At 37.0% G+C, this 23,297-nt stretch overlaps 1 protein-coding gene across 1 annotated transcript; it reads right to left on the bottom strand.

Annotated features, from left to right (window-relative positions):
* Nucleotides 1-413: 413 nt before the first annotated feature.
* On the bottom strand, nucleotides 414-4,779 carry LOC113274603 (AT-hook motif nuclear-localized protein 9-like). Its single transcript, XM_026523991.1, has 5 exons — nucleotides 3,415-4,779; nucleotides 2,740-2,807; nucleotides 1,801-1,932; nucleotides 1,129-1,290; nucleotides 414-909 (listed from the first exon to the last, which is right to left on the bottom strand). The coding sequence occupies exons 1-5, from the start codon at nucleotides 3,830-3,832 to the stop codon at nucleotides 649-651; spliced, it is 1,041 nt and encodes a 346-aa protein (XP_026379776.1). The 5' UTR covers nucleotides 3,833-4,779; the 3' UTR covers nucleotides 414-648.
* Between the last annotated feature and the right edge of the window lie 18,518 nt (nucleotides 4,780-23,297).

Here is a 23,297-nt window from a genome sequence, read left to right as displayed (position 1 = left end):
TTCAACCACTGAACTGAGGCTAACCAAGTCCAACACTCTATAATCCATTCACCAGTCCCACCTTCGCATGACATGTTCAAGGCTCACACACTCCATCACATGTAGCACCTGAAGACAAAAGGATTTGGAGCAGCAGCTTTTGATTAGCTTACCTGAGATCATCTTTTCACCGGGCAGATCCGGCCAGTTTGGGTGAGATCCTGAGATAGGGTGAAATGGAAGTGCTAATCAAGTGATTCTTACTATATACAACCTTGGATCTCTCTTTTATGCATACAGAAACCACCAGAAAACAGAAAAATCGCAGGACAGGAAAACAGTGAGGAGTAGAGGGAAGTATCGGGAGCCTAGTGTGATTCAGACTAAAATTTTGATTGATCCATGAGTATACAGTTTGAAGTTCTACATGGAGCTAACAAACCACTAAGCAGAATATAATAAATAGGACCCATAATTTTGTACCTGAACCTGTTTGGGAAAGACATTCCCGAGTCATAATAAAGGAAGGCCAAATGCAGTTAAGAGCTAACCAAGAATTTTCACAAGCTACGAGTATATACTACTGAGTTGCTAATTCTGACAAATAATGTTAGTAAAAGAAAATCCATCTCTTTACTTTGAGAGCAGCAGATTCTAATTTCAGACGCATCATCCACGGGTTAAGTCGATATCAAAGTGCGTGGAACCACCCCTCATGTCTGCTGACCGTGATCCTGGCCAGCCCGCATTCATAGTCATGGACATGGTTGTACTTGGAGTCATATTCTGGTGTTGTGTGTTGCTGGTAGGTGGACTGGCAAGTTTATCACCACCGTCGGTCAGTTGAATGTCAGAATGCAAGCCAGAGCCAGTAACATCTTCTGTTTTGATCTTTGTCTTCGTATTGTGTATAAAACTCCCCACGATCACCTGTAGTAAGGTGGTTATTCATCAGTCATGTATAAATAAACAGAGACCCATAAAGAGGCATGGTGTTCTTTCTTTCTATCAATAATTTTCTGGTGTAGAGAGGATAGGAATTGGCGAATCTAATAAAATCTATCCCTTGAAATGCAGAGTAATTGTGCAATACATTCATCTGAAAAAAGGACAAACTGAGAGCATGAGGGTCCAGACCAAATTGATTACCTGGACAGGGGTTGCTGCGATGAGCGTTCCCCCAACTCCGCCACCAATCACCCGGCCATCTGGACTAGAAAGGGAGATACTGAGGGCACCAGATCGGCCACGAGACCCACCGTTATCTGTCAGCAAGTAAGTGCCTGACAAGCATAGTATCTCGAACCGCCCCTGAGCAAGTTAAAGTAACACCATTCAATTACCAGGATAAAGCTGATTCGATAAAATTGAGAACATTGAAAACTGTGATGGGAGACGAAAAACATTCTGGGAGAGTGGTAAGGTATTTTTCAAAACAAGAGGCAACTGTTGCAAATATTAACGTCTTTCAGTTAAAAGCTAACTCCTGGTATAGCAAGAAGAAACCATTTCAACAAAAGTTCCTTAACACTTGGGAGATGCAGCAGGATATTCTGCAACAAAATGCAGGATGGGAACCCTCACTCATGGAGTCATTTAAGACTACCATACCAACAAACAAAAGTTCAGACACAAACATGCAAACCCTCAGTCCTTGAATATGCCATAAATATTTGCAAGAGATATCACGAATCAACTTGTACGTCCATTTCGCTACGAAATGGAATTAGATATCTTATATACTGCTAATCCATGTTCTAACCTTTTCCTATATTGAAGCCATAGTACAAAAAACAAACTTTGGTTCTGTTAAAAACGAACCTCATATGTGACGGAACCACCAGAAGATGCAGGCTGTTGAAGTGTCACTGTGGACACAGCCCCGTTAGCTGAGAGGATGCAGACAGCTCTTGGGCCCTGCTGTGAAAATGACATTATTTTTGAAGCAATATCCTGCACAAGAAGGAACAAGAATTAGGTTATACAGAGACACTAATGAACTAATATGATTTGCATCTGAAGGCGACCCAGAATAAAGTAACATTTAGGAAGGTTTCATGGTAACATGAGAAAGTGTTACATTTCAATGTTAGGCAGTGTGAATGGTTCAAATAATAATCAAATGGCAGTAGTATTTTGCGTAATCCCGCTACTTCGGGCAATCTGTTACTGAGGAAGTTCCTCCACAAGGGATGAAGCTAAGGCAACCTAGTCAAATTATCAAAGTTCAGCATTCAAAATATTCTAGGACTTCATTTCGAGAATCTTACATTCCATATTTTCAACATTGTTCCAGTCCATTGAACTGGGAATTACATAACCCATCAATTTACTATCAGATCACTATGGATTATCCATTCGCACGTTTGTCCACTCAAACATCCTATACTGCACTTAAATCTATTAGAATAAAAAGCGCAGAGCTTTACACTACCAGGACTTCTACTACATTGTCAAATCTAGGAAATCATAAATACAACTATATCCACTACCAATACGAGGACAATAATGGACTAGTTTCACTCTCTAACAGTGAGGAAATTATTAGTCTGCACATGACTATCCATAGAATTCAATGCTCCATGCCTAGTGAACAGTATAGTACAATGATCTCAAAGCATTTAAACACTCATATTGAAACGATGGAAATATTTCCTTCAAATTAATATGAACCCTCCATCTGATGTAATTGAAAGAGTGCTAGCAACAGATTTGAAACATAGAAGGGCGAATAGAAAAATGGACAGGTATGAAGCAAACCTCTCCTACTGCAATTGTGATTATATGTGGGGTAAAACCATTCCCAGCTGAACCTGAGATCCATTCACCTAGCATGGAAGTTTAGCAAGAGTCATGATGCGTAAAACATACAAACAAGAAAAACACCCTCTAGACATTTTTTCAATGAAAAATATACTAAATTAGTTAACCAACCAGTAAAAGAAGTAAGATGGATGCTAATGGAAGAAAAATCAATAAAGGCACTTTTGGAAAGGGAGCACGGAATTAGCTTTAACCGCAGCTATCAAAAATACTATTATACTACAATCAAATTTTGAATTAGTAGTTCCCTAGTTAACCAATAAAGGGGTAAAATTTTCATATTTACTAAAAATTGGATAAGCTTAACAAAAGTGTATAGAGAAATTCAGACATTCGCACCCTGAAAGTTCTTTATACTAGAAGCAAAATCTAAGCAAGTCAATAAATCCAACTTGTAATTGATTTTTAAATGGCTATTTCAACATACCAATCTTTTAATAGCTTAAAGAAGTCGTTGTGATGGACCCTCCTAATTGAATAATTCTCTTTGACAGATAAGTGCATAATCAAATAAAAGCTAATGGGGTTCAAAATGCTTAATTGCATCATGGGTGAAACTTATTTCATGTCCAACTCATACTAAATTTATCACAACTCAAATGAAAAACTTACCAAGTGAGGCCAATTGTTGTTTCCTGCCAGTTCCAGGTGGCCGGCCTCTACCCCTTTTCTGGCTTGGCGACAGCGAGGAGGCTGATGCTGAAGGAGGAGATGAGATGGGCGACAATGCCAGTGATACGCTTCCATCCATTCCGTACTTTCTAGGTCTTCCTCTTTTCCTCTTTACACTTTCCCCTTGTGGAATGGCAGCATTGACACCACCACCACCACCACCATGTGATGAAATCCCTGAGGTTGATTCAACTTGAGTAGGAAATGGTGATGATCCTACAGAATTCCCTCCTAGATGGGATTGAACTGGAATGTGCTGCTGCGGTTGGTGACTAGCTAATGGGCGAAAACCCGATGGTCCATGTTGCATATAATATGAAGGTGCCCCTGGTAACGACATGGCTTCTCTCCCATCCATGCATTTACTTGTTAATTGATCACAAAATGCTTCCAATTCAACCAATCTATGTACCCAAAACTTCACCAAGGTACCAAATTTCCCTTCACAGATTAAAACCCTAAGCCAATAAAGTTCAAATTGAAGTTCAAATGCACTTGATGAACCCACAGGAGTGAAGAACAAAACCCTAGATTCAAAAACTTGGTACAAATCTAGAGATTTTGTAGATATTGAGCAGAACCCAGAATTACTGAGAGTTCTCCAACTAAACCCACATCAACACTAGAAGAAAATCAGTGAAAAATCCCAGAAGAAATATCAAAAAGCTGATGCTAAAGCTAACCCTTTTCTCAGTTCATAACAAAACCCCCTCTAAACTCAAAAAATCTTCAATGGGAAGACACACAAACAGAGAAAAGACACAAAGCAAAAAGGAAAAGCTCACACCTTTAAAGAATAGTAGCAACCCCTCATCATCATCTGAAAACCCTAAACAAAACCCACAAATGAGTACTCTAAAACACAGCTGAAACCCTCAAAACCTCCATGAAAAATGCAGAACCCAAACAAAACACAAATGAGGTGATGAGATGAGTGATGAAAGTGGGGAGTTTGAATAGTGAAAAAAAAAGGGGTTGTTGTTTTTTCAAAAAAGATAAATTAAAGAGATCCGGACGAGTTATTGTTGTGTTGTTACCAGTCAAGGGCCGTAAATTGCTGACTTTCTCTCTGAACAAAATTTACACCATTAGAGATAGAAGGATAGAGGTGTGTACAGTAGCAGTAGTAGTACTAGTGGACTAAAACAAGAGGGTCTCTTTCTTCTATTTCAATCTCTCTCTACATTTATAGGGCAGTGAGCTCGCACTGAGAAAGAAACTTACTTTATTTTTCTCTTCTGATGATGAACAGAGTTTTTGAGAGAGAATTGGTGATTGCTTTAAAAGTGAGAGGAGAGAGTTGTAGAAGAAACAAACAAAACAGAAATGAGAGATATTTAATGGATATGGATATATCTAAATTCAATAGAGAGGGACTAGGGAAGTATTTTAAAATTGGGTGAGTACAGGATGTATTGGATCATGGACTTGAAAAAGAAATTTTTTTTATTGTTAGTTTATAATGTTTTTTAATTTCGGGAGGATAAAAAAGGGATTTTGTTTTTGTTCTTTTGTTGTTGCTTTCGTTTGTTTTCCATCATGGTTGAATTTGAAACAAATGTCAAAAAGAATGGTAAGTGGTGCAAGCCGTAAAAACTTGGAGTTTTAACCTTTTTTTAAATAAGAAAACAGGGAGACCCCTCAAGTTACATAGATTATAGATACCTGATAATGATGTTGCATGCCCTGATTGTGGTTCATAAAGTTCAAAAAAGAAATGTTATCTCAGGTACTAGACAGATCTTCCGACAGACTACCAACAGCTAGATTCCTCGCAACACTATTTTCAAAAGTAGGAATCATAGTAAGAGTTTTGATACCCTTCATACATAAGCGAAAGTTTAAATTGTATTCTTCCTGCAACTTGGTTGGAGCTTTTGCAAAGTTGTTAACTTTTTTCTGAGTAGCATCAAGAACTTTCAAGTCATCACCCTCAATTTGGACCATCTGAATGTTCAAATCTCGTGCCCACTTGATCGTCTGTGAAGCTGCCTGGCCTTCTAGCTCCTCTCGGCTAAGACCTGCTGCATGGACACACTTCGCTCCTGAGATAGCCCTTCTATGGTCAGAAGTAGTCAGAGCAATGCCACAAATATTGTTGGTCAAATCACAAAGCACAACAACATTAATTTTTACTGTTAGAATGGGTGGGTTTATCATGTAGTCCGAGTTAGAGATGGTAATCTCCTCCTCCTTGTGTAGGTGCCTCATGCATCTAACATTATTTTTAACTAGGGTAGTGATACTGTACTTGGTTCTAGCTACATTTGGTTTGTCTTTCCTAAACACTAGATCACATCTAGTTTTCCAAATCCCCGACATTATAGTGGCCATAGTCTCTGGCCAGTTGAGGATTCCCCTCTCCTTGGTATCGGCTCTAATAAACCAATTGTTAATCCATTCCAAGAAATGCACCTGATTGTTCAAAACAAAGTCAGTATTAAAGCCAATGCTATTGAAAATGTTTAAGATAAATTCACAAAACATAAAAATATGGTTTAGAGTTTCCTCCTGTTGTTCACACATTGGGCACAACTTGTTTATGTTTGGAACAATTCTTCCAATTCTTTCATTGAGCGGCAAGATCTGGTGGAGACATTTCCATAGAAACGTTTTTAATCTTGGCATTGTGTTCAAATTCCATACCTTTCTCCGGGTTTCTATTTCATGTTGTTGTACTTGTTGACATGTTGTAACAATTTGGTTATAAAGGGATTTAGTAGTGAACTTACCCTTAGCCTCCAACTTCCAAATTAGTTGATCCTCTCTATCCTTAAAGATGCTTATTTTACTGACCATTTCCACCACTTCTGTTTGGAAGCAGAGTTGCAACTTTCTCATGTTCCAGTTCCCTTCTTCTCCATCACAATCCATTAACTCAGCAACAAAAGTGAAACACATACTCTGTTGGTCAAGAGGTTGTAGAGTACCCTCCACTTCAGCACACCATAAGTCCTCCCAGATTCTGATCATTTTACCATTACCCACCACCCAAACTGAGTTGTTTCAAATTTTTTGCATTTCTTTGTATATATTCTTCCACCCCCAAGACGCTATCGCATGGCATTGTATGTCACCGTTGAGCAGGCTATGATCGTAGTAGTACTTGTGATTCATTACTTGTGCCAACAAAGAATCAGGGAAGTCGACTAACCAAGTAACTTTAGCCAGCATCGCAATGTTGAAAATCTTCAAGTTGAGAAAGCCCATCCCCCCATGTCCTTGGGAACGCATATATTAGTCCAACCTTTCAAGTACACTCCTCTAGTAATGGTAACATCTTTTCCCCAAAAAAAATCTCTTTGGATCCTGTTGATCTTGTCCTTCACCGCAACCGGCACCCTAAAACATTTTATTTGGTACATAGGAATAGTAGTTGCAGAGGTATGTATCAATGTGGACTTAGCAGCACAAGAAAACTTTTTGGGATTCCAAATCTGAAGCTTGTTTTCAACTCTAACAACCATACTTCGAAAAGAATTTACTTTAGAAATGTGAGTGAACAAGGGTGAACCTAAGTATTATCATTCAGAGCTATTCTACGAACTCCCAAGATGTTGCTGACTGTATCAATAGTGTCCTGGTGAGCGTTGGTGCTAAAAAAAATCCCCGACTTTTCAAAATTTATTAGCTGCCCCGACGCATTACTAAAATTAGTAAAGAGTTTCAAAATGTTCTCACCTTCTAGCAAATTGGTGGAAGAAAAGACCAGAAGGTTATCCGCAAAAAGAAGATGGGATATTGGTGGAGCATTAAACCCCATCTTTATCCCATGAATAAGATTAGACTCCTCAGCGTTGGAAATATCTCTAGACAAAACTTCCATACACAAAATGAAGAGGTATGGCGATAGAGGATCGCCTTGCCTAAGGCTTCTAGTAGGGACAAATTGGTACCCTGGTACGCCATTAACTAACACTGAAGAAGAGACAGTGCTGATGCACTGGTTTATCAGGTTGCACCACTCCCCACTAAACCCGAAATTTCTCATGACATCTAACAGAAATATCTCCAGAGGAATGTTCGTTCCATAGTCTGATATTGCTTTTGGTTGTGCTGAGTTTTCTTACAATGCTGTAAGCATTGCTACCTGTAACATGAATGTTCCAAGTAGTAGAAATGATGTCTAAGCAGGCTTGCTCGTTGAGCCAAATTCCCAAAACTTTTAAAGGTTTGTGGCCAAAGTTAGCTTGATAACTGGTATTGAGCATGATTGGTGAATGATCATACCCTACAACAACCAAGTGCTTGACAGTAGCTTTCTTGTTGCGGTTGCAAAACTCATAGCTAGCCAACCCTCTATCCAATCTTGCTTCAGTCAACTCATTGTCAGTCCTTCTATTAGACCATGTAAACTTGTATCCCACGAACCCCAAGTCTTCTAAGCCAGCCAATCCTAAGAGATGAATAATCTTTTCTGCCTCAGATTTGTCGAAATAACCAATCCCCTTTTTCTCATACGCATACAAAGTTAGGTTCATATCTCCCATAACAACCCATTCACCTCTAAAAGTACTAGCTAGAGATGTAATATACTGCAAGAAACAGTATTTTTGTGGCCAATTATAAGGAGCATACACACAAGAGATAACACATTCCTTATTGGTAACATTGTCAAGAACATGACAGTTGATCAGATTATCACAGTACAAGCCAACATGTAAATTGATTCATATTTTCCAAGCAACAATAAGACCACCAGAAAGACCCACCGGGTCCACAATGAAATAAGACTTGTAATTTAGCCCCAAAATCACTTTGTTCACAAAAGTTCTTATGTTCTTAGATTCACATAGAAAAAGGATGTCTGGATCATGTGAGTTTACCAGGTCTCTTAATTGTGACTGAGTAGTCTCGTTACCCAAGCCTTGACAGTTCCAGCTAATGATTTTAAGGTTCCCAATGTAGTGCATGTAATGATTATTGAACAAATGATATTTGAAACAAAATATAAGGACATGGTTGAAATTGCAGCAAGAAGTGAATTGTAACATGAAGTGCATATAAGTGGAACTAAACAAAATCATGCTAGAGTAATTGAAGTTGAAGAAATTAGGTACCTGAATGCGTTGGCTAGTGGGAATATTCAGGTGTGTCTGTTGTGGACCTTTCATCCCGGCAGTTGCTTTGTCCACCATAGTACTCTGAGACTGGATAATTGATCCACCCATTGGAGAAACTGTAGCATCCTCAGTGGAATTAAGATCAAAAGAAGCTTTTTCTGGTTGTATGTCTTTTTTGTGAGTTTTTGGTAACTGTTTTGTGGTTGTGCCAATGTTGAAATTTACTCCATCTTGAATTTCCAATTGGCCACTCCATTCCATGTTGTTGTTGTTCCGTTATTGCATCTTTAGAGAGTTTGTCTCATTTTGTGGTTCATCCACATTCATCTTCCTCTTTGCTAGAGAAATTTTAGTTCCATGCCCCTTCCCTATTTCAGTTCTTGGCTTAATAAGTGAACCTCCTTTTCTCTGGTAGCTAGTGTTAGTTTTTCTAACATATTTCCTCTTCACCTCAAAGTGTTCGGCAATAGAGTCTGGTACTCTTTCTGTAGGAATATTTGGAGTCACAGTATCCCCAGTTGACACTTTTCCTTCATTTTTCTTTTCTTCCACTTGCACAATTTTCTGTTTTTCCCAAACCATGGAGTATGCTAGTCCTTTCCCCATAATTGGTTGTGCATTCTCCAACATCAATGTATCTGTTCTTAGGGAGGCAAACTTCTGTTTTTCGTGCCCCCCCCCTTTTCCACCCCAATTATTTCATTCTGAGAAAAAACAGCTCCAACACCACTTCCTTTAGTTTCTACTCCCTTTTTAAGCTTCAATACATCACTACTTTGAGGACCAAAGTTCTGTTTTTCATGACCCCCTCCCTCTCTTCTTCATTGCTTTTTTTTGAACTATTGGAACCAATAATGTTTCCACTACTCTGTCCCCCCTTCCTTAAGTTTGGGTTAATACACTTGTTGCTTCCCACACATAGAGTTTTTGGATGATCAACAACCTGACACACATTATAGAAGCTAGGCAACTGGTCATATTCGAATCTGATTATAGTTTTTTCCTTCTCCTCAGTCACTGCAGCCATTTGTCTTGCAACCTTCTTTTTGAGATCCATCATCACTTGAATCATAACATTCTTTTCCAAAATGTTTGTACCGAAAGGCTTATAGTGTTTTTGGTAAACCCCAACTGATGTTGCCACTCTAGTTAATCCTTGTACTGCTATATACCCAATTGGTACATCAATAGCTTTGAGACAAAATAGTTCATGAGAAAGAGATATGCTATCATCTTTAGGTATACCTGTACTTGGGATAATTTTAAGAACCACCACATCTGTTTTAACAAACCATGGTTTAAAATCCTTGACCTTGTGAAAATCTGATTCATTGTGGAATTTGAGAATATAGACATTTGAATGGTACTTGTGCTTGTAAGGTGATATTGTAATACCCCGATATTCGGCGGTGGTTGTCCGAATAGAATATAAGTAATGGTATGTCCTTTCCTAACACCGAGGCCTTTTCAGCACAATTGGCTTCAGAGTTAGCAGAAAACTCTGCAGTTAAGCGTGCTCGAGCGGGAGTAATCCAGGGATGGGTGACCATCCGGGAAGTTTCTGCTGGATTACCGCAGGGATGCCCGTTGAAAACCCTACACTGTCGGATGGCGGCAGTAAGTGGGGACAGTATCGGTGAAGGAACGGGTCATTACCAATGGTATCAGAGCCGACGACGGGTCACTTGCCGAGGGTGGGAAGGTACGCTGGATAGGGTTGGTCCAGGTGCTTCTCATGAGGGTCAGGGAACGTCGGAGATCTGGGCTTGCGAATATATTCTGGAGCCGAAGACGACTCCAATTTAAGGTGGTGGTATTGGAATACCCCGATATTCGGCAGTGGTTGGCCGAATGGAATATAAGTAATGGTATGTCCTTTCCTAACACCGATGCCTTTTCATCACAATTGGCTTCAGAGTTAGCAGAAAACTCTGCAGTTAAGCGTGCTCGGACGAGAGTAATCCAGGGATGGGTGACCATCAGGGAAGTTTCTGCTGGATTACCGCAGCGATGCCCGTTAAAAATACCACACTGCCGGATGACCGCAGTGACTAAGTGGGGACAGTATCCGTGAAGGGACGGGTCATTACAGATATAGTAGGAGTTGCTGTTAGTTTCCGTAATCCTCTCACTTCATTGATGAACTCCCACTGTAAAACACTTGATGTTGATATTATCCTCCCCAACATTGTGAGACTCCAATCTATATCAGTTGCCGGTAGAATAATGCTTTTCTCCATAATAACCTCTTCAATTTCAGGTTCCGATATGGTCATTCTTACAAAGAAAATTTTGTTGTAGTGATAAAGGCTTACAATGATGTTTTTAGTGTTTTTTTGGTTCCTTGGCTAAGCTTTTGAGCTTTGATTATCTTTTGAAATTTGAGAGACTTTAGTATTAAAAAGAAATGTCAAAAAGAAATGGGAGACTTTGATTATCTTTTGAGCTTTGATTATCTTTTTGTGTTTTCCATCATGATTGAATTTGAAACAAATGTCAAAAAGAATTGGTAAGTGGTGCAAGCTGTAAAAACTTGGAGTTTTAACCGAATGACAGTAAATTTGTTTGTGGATACACGATCTATCATATGTCTATGTCTCCCGAGTCATGGCTCCTAACTCCAATTTATTAACTGCTAGGGTCAAGGCTAGTTAACAATTCTACGAATCCTGATTGTGCATCATGTGTATGGAATTTCGATTTAATTTAACCATTTTTTAGTATGAAACGAATTTAGTATGAAACGGATTCTACACATGTTTACGAGTTAACGAATTTGTTTGTACCATGATAAAATTATCACCTATTGGGTCAGAATGTTGTTTTCATTCAGCTATTATCTAAATCTGATATCCAACTAACCGACGCAGCCCACTAGCTTGCCCAGTCTTCCATGAAGTCAACTTTCAATCAATGGTCAAAGTTAACTGTCGGTCAACAATGGAAGTCAACATCAAGCGGTCAAGACCTAGTTCGCCTGACCTGGTCCCCCGGCCAAGTCCTCCATCCAAATGCCAGTCGTGCTGCCATCCATGATGTCATCTAGTTAATAATTCAGTGTTCCAGTCATGCTATCATCCTCATCCATCTTACCAACCAGTCCGCCATCCATACTGCCAACCCATTATGCCTGTCAACCAGTCTGCCAGCAAGTCCTGCCCGTCAGATCTCGACAGTCGCGATCAACATTCAGCTAACATCAAAAAGTCAACCGGTCGGTCAAAGTCAAGGCATATCAGTCAATCCGCAAGTCCATGTCAGTTTGGACCGTTTCTACCGATCCAGTGCCAGAATCCTCCAGGAAGGTTAAACATGCTTATTCACCAAGTCGCTGCGGAGAAAGTTCTGGAACATTCCGGATGTCTTGCTGGCCAAATTACTTGCATATGAAGGTTATCTCGAAAGTAGGGTTTAACCCATATTTTCAACTGTATAAATAAAGGGGCATCTCAACCCTAAAGGGACACGTCTGATAGACGAGAACACACGAGCAAACCCTAAAAGATCAGAAATCAGTGTAATTGATGGATCAATAAAGTATCTCTCCCTATGGGGATTCGTTCGTGGATGTAGACAAAACTTATCGAACCGCGTTAAATTCGTGTCTCTCTTATTTATGCTTATTTCATGTTATTAACCATGTTTTACATCATCATCACCAATGAATCGTGTTTTGTATCTGAAAGTATTTTCTGGTACAAACGGAACTAAATTCTCTGTAAAATATTTTTTCACATCATCAACACATCACTATTTTCTATCATATTTTAACAAGATGAACCATGGTCATAAATGCGCCCAATGTACCTCATTAAAAATTATTAAATTATAGTAATCAAGAGTGAATTATATTAAATGATATATTTTATAGCTCATACTTCTACGGCGATTTATAGACGTGTTTATATTATTCTGAATTATTTTTGTATCACGAAACGTTGACCGAATTCGGAATATACCTAACCGAACAATATTCGTACATTTGCCTTCCCTAATTTTCGACACACACCAAAATGCTAAATAGAGGACCAAATGATCGGTTTATTATGTTGTGAAATTTTTGATTAACCCCGAGTTCATTTCCGCAATCTGCCCACCGTGGACTGGTTAGTCCATCCAATTGTTAGTGACTCAACGAAGGTTCAACCTGCGGCCATTCCGTCTATCAGTTACGTATTTTATTAGATAAGTTTCATGTGAAGAATGTTTTCGTGAACTCTCTTCTATGTGGGTGTTTATATACACCTCAAAAAACCACTATTCAAAAAAGTATTAATTCATTTAGAAATAACATTTAAAATGATTTTTAAAAACACAAAATTTATACTTTTTGTGAAGTAAATTTTTATTTCTGACTTCCTGAAACAAATAGTATGTTTTTGGTTGCCACAGGGACAGGGACAGGGGCAGTGTCAATTGAAATAACTGCCCACTTAGCCTTATGGCATGGGCATGAAAGATTTTTACCGACCCATTCCTAGCATGTTGCATGTTCATGTTCATCAGAGAAAACAATATCTAATCGGGTTTTCATTATTGACTGCAATCTAAGCTGTAATTTCTGACATTACTACCAATACCACTATTCAAGTGGTTTCGGACTATGGACATCCACCACACGTAAAAAGGAAAAAAAAAAGGTGAACTTTTCCCACAGACCAACAGCCATCAGAAAAGAGAAACATAAGTCGAGAAAGAAATTTCAAGTTGAGAGAATCTACTATACTGTTTACTTATGTAGATGGGACAACAAATGGATGGCATGTCTCGCAGAAAGAGTATACAGAGTATCTTCTCCATTCTCCAGATGCCCAAATGACTATTCATCTTCCTGCCTGCACAGCAACAACACAGGTTAAGAAAACTCAATTCCATCTCCATCCAAAGGCCAACCGAAATGTTGGTGGTGGATTGATTCATAATAACTAGGGTTTCGTTCCAAAAAAATTAAATTCACTGGACTGGAAATCACCTCAGTCTTCTGACTTATGAGTCTTTTCTGTACAGTGCTGTAGGTATATTTACGAAGATGCTGTTGCTGCTTAAATGGTTTTGATAGAAGATAAAATGTGGGACCCACAAAATCTGCATAAAAAAAACCAGATCAATAATAGTGATCTTTATTTACACCAGACGGGGCCCACTGAAGACTGTGTCTTTGACCATTATCAAGGACCAGAATGTGTACAATTTGTACATACTCACGCCATAACTGAACTGGCTTAATAATTTGACCGTGTCTTGTGCCAGTGCCACTAGTTATTGCTTATCCAAACCAAACTGATGGATTATGGAGTTGTAGTTGGACTTGACCACCTTGACTACTTGAAGGAATTGTTTCCCTCATAACCAAAAATCCATCCGGAGTTACTAAATTCCGCGTAATATCAGTAATTTTCGTGGAATTTGATAATTTCCGTAACAGTTAGTTTTAAGAATTTGCCAGGTAAAATGAAATACAATGCGGTGCCGAAAAATCTTTAATTCTGCTAATATTTTCCTAACAAACGAATTCATCACTTGGTTTGCTTCAAATGCAAAATGATTTAGTTCTCTTTGATTCTAAATGTATTTACTTTGGCCCGACAACTTTCACTATCTTGGTCTTAGCCATCATCATCATAAAGTGCAGAGATATATGAACACCAACCAAAGAGACAAGACAGATATATTGATGGTGGGTCTTATTAGTAGTAGGATGAACGTATTTAGATAAAAAGTAGGCATCAATTAATTGCTAATAATGTGGTTTTTACATAAACCACGACCTTGACTTGCTGCTTCCTCAAGGATGAGGCTCCCCTCAATCAAGGAGTGAGTGACATTCGCATTGTGACCACCGAACTTCTCATTTGTCCATTGTGGCCAGCTACTGCAAAATTTCTCAGTTGGCAGTGCGGCAATGCATTTAACTTGGGCCGTACAGATGTTTCGAACCTTTAATAACCTATTAGTTTCAACGGTGCTTCTATATAAAAACCAGATACACACAGAATTGGTGGGGCCCACGCTGCAGGGAAAAAGGAGGTCCCATCTATGGGATTTGTTGTGTCTGTGCGGTTTTCCAAACCACGATTCACGTGGTTTCAAAATATGTGGATAGTAGGATTAAGGAGTCTGTACACTTATCAAAAACCAAAGTGTGATATGATCAGATTTTGAGAGTTTGTATCGTGTGTCAGCTGAGCTATTATCAGTATATTTGTATTGTGTATGCAGATTAGGTAATAAACCAGCCTGCCAATCTTTTAATTTAACCAATTGATTTTTGCTTAAATCCATCGGGTATTACAATTGGCAAATCTGAATGTTTCTAAACAATCGGCAAATCTGAATGCTTCTAAAGTTATTCACTCCGTCCCAAATTGGTTGAGCTAGTTATTTTCAAAATTTTGCCCCATTAGTAGTTGACTTTATATCATTGGATATTCATGTTTATATTCGTTAGGTAGGTATTTTAAATGCTTTTCAATTATATAAAATTTACGAATATCCGTGATATAGCTTGAGAGATAAATCATTTTCAAATTATACACTTAGCTCAATTAATTTGGGACGGAGGTAAGTATAAGAATAAACAAACTTTCATGAAAAAAGAAAGTGCTAGAACCTGGACATCTTTATGATATTTAGGAGGTTATAGCTAAGCAACTGTCAAAAGATAATATTGCAAAATAGGGGAAGGAATACAAAGTATTTTTATGAAGCCGTTAAAAAAAGGAAAATAAACAAAATTGATTGCTCAGTAAATCAAAATGGAGAGGTCGTTAGGAATAAACCTTTGATTGCTAATTTATTAAAGAATCGTTTTTCGATGCTACACCACCTACTAAGAATCGAGAACTTATGGATTTAATCCCGAAAATAATTTCTGATAAAGAAAATGCTTGTTTACTTGCATTGTTATTGCTAGTGAGGTTTGAAATATAGATAAAAAAAATAAAACCAAACAAATCTCTTGGGCCAGACGGATTTCCAATGAGTTTTTTCAAATTCACCTGGGAGTCACTGAGAGCTCAAATGGTGAGACTCATTCAATATGTTCTCAAAACAAAAACTTTAAATCTAAAACTAAATGAAAGTTTCCTTTTCTTATACCCAAAGTCAAAAATTCGAAAAAGACCTTGGGCCAGTAGTTTTGATTAATTAATAGTCCATATAAATTATGTCCAAGATGTTGGCTAATAGACTAAAAATCCATCTAGGAAATATGGTTTCAACTTTCCAATTTATTTTTTTTTGGTCGATAATGATAAATTTTTCATAAAAAACTACTAGAGATAAGCAAGAAAAGGATACAACGAACCGACAACCATACCCTAAGCAAGAAAAAACTTACTCTTACGGCAACTGAAAACCAACATAACATCCAAACAACACTACTTAAAAGAAAATAAATAAGGAAGTAGCTATCCTAATGAGAGAGAATGTTGTCTAGAGATACACCTTTTAGAACCTCGTAGCTCTTGCACCAGAAGTAGGCTTGAACCTTAAGTCACACCATTGAGATCATTTTTAACCTGGTTAAATTGGAACTTAAGCCCATTAATTTGGGCCTACACTACAAGACAAAAAAAATTATTAAGAGATGAAATTACCAACTTACCCTTTATCAAATATTAATACTACAAATGTGTCCTCATTAAATCCTAATCATAAAGTTAAAAATTAAAATCAAAATCATAAAACTCAAATCATAAAATTAAAAACCAAAACCAAAATCAAAATCATAAACCTAAAATCATAAAATCAAAAACTAAAATCAAAATCAAAATCAAATTTATTTTCATCTCCACTTCTACTGATTCTTCTTCTCAATCTAAACTAGGTTTTAGTAACATGCAATCGCTCAAAAATTGAAAATTTTGAAATCAAACTTTTCCGGGTTTACCAGAATCGGTTAACGTTAATGTACATGTGATCCGATTGCAAATAAAAACGGTTTATATTCATTCCCACAAAGACCGATTGTCCTGGATATGTTTTGTGGTTCGAGAAATTTGAACCAGAATCAGTCAATGTTAATGTCCATATAGCCCGATTGTCTACGATTTGAATTCATAACTGCTTAGCCCATAATCGGATTATATTATCACTTATAAAAACCGATTATTGATGTATAATGCTAGAATCAGATTTTATATGTGTGTCGAGTAAACCGATTGTTGTAAGAAAAAATTCACAATCTTTCTGTATCTTTTTTTGTTAGAATCGGATTACATGAGCACCGATTCCTGTTGTGCAATGTCAATAATCGGTTTTTATGTGTGTATCGTGTAAACCGATTCTGGTTATACCCAAATTGAAAATGAGTATGACTATGATTTTACAAAATTTTGAAACGAGTATGATTTCATACTCGATCTCAAAATGAGTATATGAATTTATACGCGAACTGAAGTCGAGTATGAAATCATACTCATTTTCAAATCGAGTATGATTTAAATTATGTTTGATTTTTTTCTTTCCCATAATCGGTTTTTTGTGTACATTTGTAAAAACCGATTCTGTTTTTTTTTTTGTAAATTGAAAAATTCAACCCAGAATCGGTTTATGAGAGCACGAACATATACCGATTCTGATTTGATTTTTTTCAAAAAGAAAAAAAAATCCACGTTTTGATGAAGAATCAAGATTAGTTAATTTTTAGTTTAATTTGATTAAATATCAATTAATCACACGATTAACGCTAATTAATCAAGGGGTAAATTATCCATTTTTTAAAATAATTGGATAAGGGGTGGTTTTTTTTTTTAATTTTCAACGACCTTTTTTGTCATGTAGTCGTAGGCCCAAATTAATGTACATAGGCCCCAATTTAGCCAGGATCTTTAACGTCTTCGAAGATGACAACATTTATAGTCTTCGAAATGGTCCATCAACTAGCAGTCGGAATAATAGACCACACATTTTTTTCATCAATACAGATTTCCGGTAACCTAGTAGTGGCACATAACTAATTCACTTTCTTAGAAGAATGGGACAAAAAAAATGGGGGATTAAGAGTTAAAATCAATATGTCAAAAGATTTTGACAAAGTCAATACAGAGTTCTTAATTCAAACTCTAACTGCTTCTGGGTTTAGTAAGGACCGGTGTTGTATAATTTTCCAATGTGTGTCTACTGTTTCTATAGCAGTTCTGCTGAATGGAACTCTTGGAAAGTTCTTCACACTTACCCTGAGATTGAGGCAAGGAGATCCCTTTATCTTCTTACCTCTTTTTGATTTGTATGCGAGTTTTCTTTAGAATGCTTTTAGCCAAAGAATATTCCAAACACATAATAAATATCGAAATCTCTAGACATAGTCAGCTGGTTTCCCATCTTTTTCTTTTCCGCACATTAAGTGTTTACATTTTACTAAAGCCAATCTGATAAGTTGTAAAAATATTCCAGACATCATATACCAATTTAGCTTTGCCTCTGGGAAACTAATCAATTTTAATAAGTCAAATTATTTTTCTGCAAAAGAAGTCATGCTAGACATTAGAGAATAACAATCATATTATTGAATATATATATATATATAAAGCATTATTTGTTCTTATTTAGGGGATCCTCTATTCATAGATAGATTAAAACTAAAAACCTTTGATAATATATCAGAAAAAAGGAAAAAATAAAAGGTTGGCAGTGTAAAACCCTAGTTCACGCAAGCAAGTTAGTCTTAAACAAGTTAGTCTTTTCTAGTCTCCCAATCTATTAAATGAGATGTTTTATTTTGCTTACAAATATCACAAATCAAATTAATGAAATACAGAGATGTCTGGTGGGGTGAAAGAGATAAATGCTAAAGGTATTTATATGCGATCGAGGTTAAGGCTTTAAAGAAGCAAACATAGTAGATAAAGTGTTGCTCGCCAAGCTAGCATGGAAATTGGAAACTCAACCAAACTCATTATGGTCTTCTGTACTAAAAAATAAATATTTTATAAACTCTTCTGTGTTTTTCGTAAAAAAAGCACTGCAACGAATCCTGGATTTGGAAGTTCATATTTCAAGGGGTCTCAATTATTCATAAGTACAGTTGTTGGGAGGTAGGTGATGGTAAGGCAGACAATTGGATACCAGGTATTAGAAAAAACCTAACATATGAGTTACTTGACTCAAGTAGAAAGAAGTGAAATATGTAAAAAGTTAGCAATACCTTTCATGTTAACATTGCTGATAGGGTTGTAGGAATTAAAATATTCATCAACAATGATGATATGCTGAAAACTGACAGATTAAGTTGGCTACTGTCACATGCCCATTTAACGGCCTAAAATTTTCCATGGGACATGACCGACAATACTTGCAGTTCAATGAATTAACTACACCCACAAGTACTCAGCCTTGCATACTTGCATCAAAGTATGCATCTGCCTTCACTCTTAAGGCTTTATGCAACAAAAGTATTTTCTTCTTTCTCTCTAACTCTTCATTCCCTCATAAGCATAAGAGGTTTTCTATGCATCAATTTCAATTGACAATCTCACACAAATCTGCAACATAATGAACACAAAGATATACTGCAACAAATCAGTGGTTCTTCTCTCAATCGAACAACACGAACGTTAATATTATTGATTCCTAGAATATTTATACTATTAGTGTTATGACAAAACTTTTGTGCAACTTCTTGCACAAGCCTTGGACAACCAATTGTCCAAGTAGTTTCCATAACCGCCAACTTCAACTGCCACCTTTTGTGTTGTCACGCTAATTGGTGCCACACCTGTTCTTGTTGGTTATGAACACTATAATAAGGTTATAAACACACTTTATAACCGTTCTAACTTGTCTCACTTCATTGGCATGCTCGCAGAGCCAATAACCAACTCCTAACTGTCACTTGAGCCATATTGCACAACTGTTGTGCTTTACTGAACTCGACTTTCATATTGCACAACTGTTTCACTTTACTGAACCTGACCTCCATATTGCACCACTGTTGCGATTCAATCATCTTGGACACTTCCTTATCTCATTTTGGTTATTCTTGCGTCATATGCTTCACTTAGCCAATTTGCTCGACAATAGAAACGTCACTCTTGCATTACTAGCTTGTTTGCATTATTTAAGCTTTGGATAGCCTTGAACTAATTCCATGGACCAGCTCTTGGCCTATTATACACTCTTGCATCATCCTTGAGTTTGGGACAACTCAATTCCACGGATATGCATCAATATCAACATCGCATGTTGTATTTGTCAACTTGGCCTGCCTTGTCTTTCTCAATGAAGCTTCATTGTGTCGGCCAATAAGCTTCATTACTTAGACAATGTCCTTTACAGTATAGCGCCACCTTTGTGCGTCACTGGCCCTACAGGGTCTTGCTATCTTAGAACTTGACAGTCTATGTAGTAACGTGCAATCTTTGCGCATCACTGACTTGGCCTGCAATATTGTAACGCGTAATCATTGTGCGTCACTTGCCTGATCTGTAATAGACCTCCCACACCTAATCTGTTCAACATCCTCGTTGAACGCGACCAAGTATACTCGTTATACTGGTATCAATCTTCGTTGCATGCGCTTTCAGAACCCTTTCTTGAAGACAAAAGACATGAAGACAAAATACATGGACCTTTTTTGAAGATTAGAATTGTCAGGTTAGCTGCAATGAAACCCTTTCTTTGAAATAGACTTGTTTGGAAGATTTATCTGAGAAGGAATGTGAGATTATTCTCAAAGAGCAAGAAACAAAAAGTGGACCTCTTCTCAGAAGTTAGTCATGTCGGCTAATTATGATAAAGATAAATTTATTAGTCTAACCAGTGTATCCAGATGAAAATTATTATCCAATATTTTCATCCCGCAAGTATTGGAGAACATGCTGGTAGAAGATACTCATTTCTTCCTCATTGGATAGATTTCATCCAGTTTTGCGTGGTTTAAAGAAGAAAAATACGAGATCGAAATAAGGAATTTAGTTGAAAGCTCCTGAAAAGATTTTTCGGATGACACCTCTTGGATGAGCTTGTTGATGTAATTTCTCGTTTCTTCAATTCATTTTTTTCCCGGCTTCTTTCTTCAGAAGGTTATGAATTTTTGTCCATGTCCTATTTCTATTTTTCGTTTCTTTTATCAATAAATTTTGAAGTTTTTTTTTTAAATAAATAAATAAAAAACATATACCCGCTTGCCTAACACAAAAATAACTTCTTCAAAGTTTATGTGGTTCATCTGACTAAAGTAATGTAAATTTAAGTTAAGTTTGTAATGTACCTCCCTTTTGTCTGCATCTTTGATAGCCTCCTAAGTTGCACTGTCTTTAGTTTGAAAATCTATATTTGCTCCATGCAACTATTTGTCCCAGCTGATCTAGCAATCAACTCCTCTTCTTGCACTTTCTTTGTTGCTTCAAGATTCTGTCAAGCTTCTTGCCAACACGTCTACATGAGAATACATAGCAGTTAGAGCAAAGTTAGTATATTTCATTATATTACACTCCCTTCTATAGTTGAAGAGTGTTTTATGGAGCTGATGCTAATTTCGATGCTAAGTTTTTCCTTATGAGTTCTGAGAATCCTTTCAACAGTTTCAGGGTTGTTTCTTTGGTAGTAGAGATTGTTGAAGATGTGGCCTTAGTTATGCATAACTCTATCAAAAGAGCATAGATGTTGCATGATGCTATTAATAGTAAGATCATCCTTTAAAGAATTCCCTGAAGATGTAAAGACATCCATAGTTCTAGATAAACCAACAGGTAGTAGCATAGAGCGACACTACAAAAAATAAGGCTTCTAGGGACGGCCAGTTTTGAAAAAACCGTCCCTAAAGAAGGATATTTGGGACGGTGATGGCCTGTCCGTCCCTAATAGTCATAAAATATTTAAATCAAGGCTAAAATATGTCCGTCCCAAAAAGAAAACTTGGCCAAATAGTATTAGTGACGGTGGAACAGGGGACGGTACATAAACCGTCCCTAATACCTCTTGGGACGGTTTTTTGTCTTCTTGGGACGTTTTTTGGCCGTCCCAAGAGGCCTTCTGTTTTGTAGTGCGAGATCCAATTCTTGAGACGATAATTAGGATCAAACCAGTTATTATAAGCCAATCATGGAAGTTGGTTGAGTCCCCAAATGCTTGATGATTCACTCCAAGAAGCTGGTTCCAGGCATACATAGTCAAATTAAAGGGAAGAATTCAGAGTGTATGAAAGATCTTCCTGACAACTCTTGCAAAGAGTATAAATATGATTAATATAGTTCAAAATGCTAACAATTTTGGCATTGGTGAGGAAAATTCCTTGAGCACATTTCCAAATGAGCATCTGGATTGACTAGGAGGTGTAAATATTCCATAAATCCATCCAAGCTGTATTGGGACATCATTTTATTACTTGTCTTGAATCTTCTAGTCATAAAAAGATCTGGCAGTGAAGTCTCTTTTTTCATTTAGACCCAGATGATAGAATCAGTTTCCTGAGTATTTAAAGGAGTAACTTTGATAGCCTCATGATCATCAAGTGAAAATCAAAGGCTAAGGGACTTCAGTATCCCATGCATCTTCCCCATATTGTTGAATAGTTGATTGACAAAATTTAATTCCAAAGGGAAATTTGTTGGTGTAGTTAAGGTTGTTTCTCTGTTTTTGATGCACCAGTCGTCCCAAATGTGAACTTTCAAACTGTTTCCTACTCTCCGTCATCTATAGTGCTTTTGACATTCTGCGGTCATTTCAAAATTCTTTTTCAAATCCAAGAGTCAGTTTTCCTAGGAATAATATTCATTCTCATAACATCTTTATCTACAAGTATTTTGCTTTCATGATCACAGAGGACCATAAAATTTATCTGGAGATCCAACGATTACAATTTCAAAACTACATGGTTTATGTTCAAGAAAGCTAAATGATTTTTTTTTTTAATTTATTTTGGGTGATCCCACACTCATAATATTAGATTTTTCTACTAAGTGTAGTTTTTGAATGTTTGGCAAAGGCATCAACTACCATATTCCATTTTTATGAACAGAAGAAAAACTTAAAAAATTAGGACAATTAGTAACAATCTTCCTTGTCTCCTACAAAATAGCCTCACTTTGCCGGGAAATAGATGAGCTTTCTCTAGATAAAGCTTTAATTGTGCAATCTCCTTTCATATTGAACTTACTTATATTTTTCTTTTTGGCGCATCTTGCTACTTGTAGAAGCCCAAAAGCTTCTGCTTCTTCTGGTATTGTTGTTATGGATGGACCTGCTCTGGATCCTCTAAAGTTCCCTGTATTGTCTCTTAGAATAGTGCAAAACCATAGTTAATATCTTGGGAAATCCATGTTGCATCCGCAATGACTTTAAAACTTCCATGTTCAAGTGTTTTCCAAGACTTTTTTCTGTTTCTGCAATTTTACAATAGACTCCCCCACTGCATTAATTTGTTTTATTCTAGTTAGTATGCCCTTAGATATCCAGGGCTATTTGTACAAGAATATTTTTTTCTGTCTTGGAAGGCTCTTACAGATTTTTTTTCTTCCAAATAAACCACATTTTGGTTAGTGCCAATTCAATATTATTAGAATTAAATTATTTCTATAACCATACTTTGTAAATGTCTATGAAGGTGTCTGTATGGTTGAACTGCAAACATATTTGGCAAAGGAACAATGAAAGAATAATGGGCATTCCCTTGTTTCTTCTTCGTCACAAGACTCACAACCTAGTGAACAAAGCGATCAAACATGCATTAATTAGTAGGTAAAATATTCTGCAAATATTTTCAAAAAGTAAATTGATTCTTTGTGAAATGTCAAGTTTCCACAAACTATTCCAGAATTC

The sequence above is a fragment of the Papaver somniferum genome, chromosome 4 (assembly GCF_003573695.1).
Source record: "Papaver somniferum cultivar HN1 chromosome 4, ASM357369v1, whole genome shotgun sequence".
Classification (NCBI taxonomy): Eukaryota; Viridiplantae; Streptophyta; class Magnoliopsida; order Ranunculales; family Papaveraceae; genus Papaver; species Papaver somniferum.
The sequence above is the reverse complement of the archived record's forward strand: the minus strand, read 5'-3'. Positions and strand labels throughout refer to the sequence as shown.